The 5,171-nt window shown below is 47.4% G+C and overlaps 1 protein-coding gene across 1 annotated transcript in view; it reads left to right on the top strand.

Annotated features, from left to right (window-relative positions):
* Positions 1-5,171, top strand: part of SLC2A13 (solute carrier family 2 member 13) — a 395,165-nt gene that overhangs the window by 211,335 nt on the left and 178,659 nt on the right. Inside the window, exon 4 of the mRNA XM_019509388.1 lies at positions 1,793-1,901. Within this exon, the coding sequence (XP_019364933.1) occupies positions 1,793-1,901 (109 nt within the window). The remainder of the gene's footprint in view (positions 1-1,792; positions 1,902-5,171) is intronic.

Below are 5,171 nucleotides of genomic sequence, written 5' to 3'. Positions count from 1 at the left end.
CCCCCCTCCCCCATTGCTTTATGCCCAATCCCATTCCCGTCCCAGCAGTTCAGGTTTAGGGCCATTCCCCCGTCCCTCCCTCACCACAGTGACCCTGACCCCATTCCCCACCCCCTCGTGCCATCACTGCTGCCTCCACAGAGTGGGGGGGGGCACTCCCTCTTTCCCCCACTCTGCTGTGGGGCTGGGCCTGGCCCCCCCCACCTCCCCTCCACTGTTTCAAGGCTGGACCCAACCCTCCTCAAACTCCCCACTGCCAATTCCGAGCCAGGTTGGGCCTGGCACACGCCCCCATACCCTCCATTTTGGGGCCAGACCGGGCCCAGCATGCCCCACCCCCGCCGCTGTTCTGGGGCTGGAACTGGGCCACTCCCCCCCATGCTCAGTTTAGGGGCTGGACTGAGCCCAGCACACACACCCCACCCTCCCTGCTATCATTTGGGGCTTGGCCTGCTCCTGCCATTCCCCCTCCTTCCCACCCCCCTGCATCAGCCTAGGTCTGCTGCTCCCCAGCACCCACAGCTGTGACAGGCTGGCTTCTCCTCGACCTTGGGCCGGCTCCTCCCTTCCCCCCTGCCACTGCCACGTCAGCCCGAGCCTGCTGCTCCCCACCCTTCCCCTGCGTCAGGAGGGAGCAGTGTGGGAGAGAGGGGGTAGGGCCAGCAGTGGTGGGCTTGGTTCCCCCGTGGCTTCCCAACCTCGCTCCCTCCTGCACCACCACTGCTACCTTTAAGGAACGAGGTGGGGGGGCCAGGCCAGCTCTGCTCCTTTCCATTGCTACCACCTCCAGGGAGTAGAAGTGTCCCCACCATCATGGTGGAATTCTACCGTGCCACCACCTCCTGTCCAAACACTGTATTTGCACTCTGATTGGTTGCTTCTGTCAGCTAGTCAGAGTGCAAATAAAGCATTATGGACAGACAGACAGGTGACGGCTTTTATAATATATCTATATCTATATCATGCATATGTGTGCGTTTAAAAGATAGAATTTTATTTTCAGAACATATTCAATATAATGGTTTCATGGACTTACGTATATTTTCTTTAACTAATGGAATCAGCATTTTATACTCTAGTTTTTCCCATTGTAGTTCTTTTTTGACTTGCTCTTTATAAGACACTTAAACTTTGAATATTAAAAAAGCAGGGAAATATTTTCTGTTTGGTGAAAGTGTTTCTGTCATCCTGGAGAAAATCTTAGTTGGACTCTGCTTGCTGATATTATCACTAGGTGTAGGAAAAGTTTTGTCAATTAACTTGTGCTCCCTCTGCTGGCCCGGCTACTGCAGAACATTAATTCATCTACTTCCTAAAACCATTGTTATCTGCAATTGTTGTACAAGTAAAATTAGTGCCAATTTGGAGTATATTTTGTCCGAAGGAACTGTATATGAACAGTAGCTACAGAGTTTTCTGAAGAAAGTTCTTAATGGCAGGTTGGTGGTTTTAAGAAGGGAACAAAGAATGAATATATGTAGTGATAACATTTTTAAAAGAGCACACCCATTTAGCCAAAAGATCCAGGTTCACAGCAGTGGAAGTTATAAGGCACAAGATTATTTAGAAGGTATAGGATTTATGAGATAGTAAGAAGTTGTTTTTAGAAAAGGTTGACATTTGGGGCTGAATTTCCTGAAAATCTTATATTTATTAGAATGCTGAAAGAAAACAGCTAGATCAAGTATATGAAATGTTCTGAGTTTGGCTGAGGTCAAAGCATAAATGGGTTGCAATGGGATGGATTTCAAGGTAGATTAACAGCAAGTTTTGTATTTTTCTGTTTTTCAAGCTGGACCTGTGATCTGCAGAATGCTGAATTACCCCCCAACTCGAAGAGCTTTAATTGTGGGTTGTGGCCTGCAGATGTTCCAACAGCTGTCAGGAATTAACACCGTCATGTACGTATCACTGTCTCTCCTTTTTATAAAATATCACAACAATATTTTAGCTTTTTGACTGAATATCAGTATTTTAGAAAAGATTGAAATTCAAATTCCCTGAAATGCTTGTAATTCTTCATGAAGTTGAATGCAGCATGTATGAAACATCACAAGCACACTATCTTTTGAACAGCAGCTCTTCAGGACTGGCAATATGGTATTTGAAAGGAGATTTTTGTTTTCTCTATTTTTCTTGTGCTGTGTTCATATGCAGAAAAGGGGTCCATGTAAAATAACTTTTTTCACAGATATGCTGGTGCTGCATATTTCAAATCCTGTATGTTTTACTGATAAAAATATGTTTTCTTTACATTGACTTTTCTGTTAGCTGTAGACCTCATGCTGTAGTGGCCAATTAAGCTGAATTCTTCTTTTACCTAAGCAAGAAAAAATGCATTTTATTTGCAGAATCTTTAATGACTGTTATGTATCGATTTACACTTTTAAACTAGGCATGTGGAAGGTTAAACAATTAATTGTTTAACCAATAAGTGCAGTGATAACTGGTTAGCTTACTGGTTATTTGTTAGCTCAGGCAGGTGAAGTGTGGCAGGGAAGATGGGGAAGGGAAGCCATGTAGTGCGCAGCTAGAATCAGAAGGCAGCAGGACAGGCAGGAGAGAGGGAGGGGGGAGTGAAGGGGAGAGGAGGGAGCAGCCAGGGGGACTAGCACCCATAGCTTAAGAGGAAAACAGGGAAAAACCTAATGACCAGGGATCCGGGTTTTCCATTTCCCACCCCCCCAGATTTCTATGTCCACAGTGTGGCCCAGGGGTGCAGCCTGGCTGCTCCAGCGCTGGACAGAAGCCGCTTCCGCAGCCCAGCAGGTGGGACCCGGAGTGAGAGGGCAGAGCTGGGCGGGGAAGCTCAGTGCTGCAACCACCACCAAGACGGCCGCATCACCATGGCTGCCAAGGTGAGTTGTCCCCTACCGACCCAGCATCAGCAAGGGGGAACAACTCCACACTGCTCCCACAGTGCTGTACTTTGGTGCCCATAGTGGTGTGGCAGCATGGGAACCCTGATGGTGGCAGCAACAGGGTTTTGGGTCCCCCTGCTGCTGCCAGGTGGGCAGGGGGCACCTCAGTTTGGTGGCCATGGCAGTACAGTGCTGCCTCCCATACCAGGTCCTGCCTGCTAGGCCATGGAGACAGCTTCTGCCCGGTGCCAGTCTGACTAAGCTGCGGCTCCATGCCCTGCTGTGGGTGCAGGAATCTGGGGGGGGCACATGCCCACATGCCCCAAACGCATTGCCTATAGCATTGGCTATACCCACACACCCCCTGTCCCCCACACACTCCCATTTTCCCACACTGTGGGGCTGGGGCCTGGGGCAGAGAGCAGTGGGTTGGTAGTGAGGGGCACCAGCAGGGCCAGGGGGTACAGGTCAGGAGTGAGGGGCACCATGGGGGGAGGTGGGGACTGTGGGTCAGGAGTTGAGAGGCACTGGCAGGGCCAAGGGCCTGTGGGTCAGGAGTAAGTGGCACCAGCAGGGCTGGGGCATGGGGGCTGTGGGTTGGGAGTGAGGGGCAATGGCAGGGGCAGGGTGCCAACATACCAGGGTACAGGTGCTTAGTGCTACAAAGCAGTGTGGGGGACAGGCGCAGCTGGACCCAAATCCTGGTGAGTGAAGGGGGTAGGGGGAGCTCTGAGTTTCTATGATGAAAAAACCAGAGTCAAACACCAAAATGTATAGGTATTTAGAATTTATTTTATTATAATGATTAAAGCACTGGTAGGTTTCCAAATTGCTTTAAAATTGTAAATATATCAATAAAACATTGTGTTCAACTGGTGCCTGTATAGTGGCATTTTATTTTAATCACGGAAAGACGTATTTTGGGGGGTTTTAATCAGACAGTTTTGGATTTTTTATCAGAAGATTTTGACTTTTTTTAACAGAGAAAACCAGAAAACCATTCACAGGTGCTCCCTCGCTCCCAGTGGAGGGCTTCATGTGGACTGTGTTGTTTCACTGGGCTTGCCTTCTCCCCACCCTCCTGCCAGTCAAAGGATTCTGGGAGCTGGGAGCGGCTCCCAGCAGCAGATGTGTCCAAGCTGCTGTGTTATCAGTTAATCTTTTAATCAGTATAGTTGGAGGGGGTTAAACAAGTATTTTAAAATTATATTTACATCCCTATCTTAAACACATTTATGTACTGACAAAACAAAAATTTCATTTGGTGGAAGTCATATGAGGATATACCCCACTAATCCAGATTTTTAAGAGGAAGGATAATAGTTCAGGGAAAGGTATCTGACTTTCCTTACCATCTTCATATTACCATCATATACTAGCTCCCCACAAGGCTTTCACTTTGATCTCCCAAAAAGCACTAAGCATTTTAAATAATATTTGCACCTTAATGAAAAATCTTAATAGCAATCTTATACTCTCTTGAAGCATCAGATTGCCATATTGGACCGACTGTCATGCACCCTTCTTTTTTAATAAATTAACATTAAGGTTCAGTTTCTGGCATTTCCTTAAGTTTAAAAATGTGCAATGGTTTGTCTAAGAGGTGGGGATTATTTTTCTGCTATGTCAGAGGACAGTAAGGATCTGGCTGATTTGCTTCCCTGTAGCCAGTAGATCTTCATGATGTTTCCAAACAAGAACTGAGGTTGAGGTTATCCAGAGATTCTGGATGAAGAAGGTGGATTGATCTTGGATTGTGGGGTAACAATAGTTTTGCAGAGCAGTGGCTGTTCTCTGTATATTTTAGATGAGAGAGACTAATATATTTTAGATGAGAGAGACTAATATATTTTAGATGAGAGAGACTAAGGTGGCAAAGGCATGTAGTAAGGCAGCGGCCCTGGATTTTAGGAGGGGAAATTTCAACGAGCTCAGGAGGATAGTTGGGGAAGCACTGAGGTCCTGGAGGGGAGGGGAGACAGGTGTCCAAGGAGAGTGGTTGCTCCTCAAGGAGATGATCCTTCAAGCCCAAAGGAAGGCAATCCCAACGAGGATCAAAGGGAGCAGAAGGGCACATAAGCCCCCATGGCTCACCAAAAGCATCCGGGAATGTCTCCTTGCTAAAAAGGTGGCTTACACCCAATGGAAAGAAGGGGTCATCACCAAGGAGGGCTATTCTGCAGTTGCTCGGGGATGTAGGGGGGTAGTTAGGAAGGCCAAGGCAGAGATGGAACTGGGACTAGCTTCCCAGATTAAGGACAATAAGAAGTCTTTTTTTAAATACATAGGGGGTAAAAAGAAGGTCCCAGG

This window comes from Gavialis gangeticus, unplaced genomic scaffold (genome assembly GCF_001723915.1).
Source record: "Gavialis gangeticus isolate Ggan-Ray unplaced genomic scaffold, GavGan_comp1, whole genome shotgun sequence".
NCBI classification, from domain to species: domain Eukaryota; kingdom Metazoa; phylum Chordata; order Crocodylia; family Gavialidae; genus Gavialis; species Gavialis gangeticus.
The sequence above is the reverse complement of the archived record's forward strand: the minus strand, read 5'-3'. Positions and strand labels throughout refer to the sequence as shown.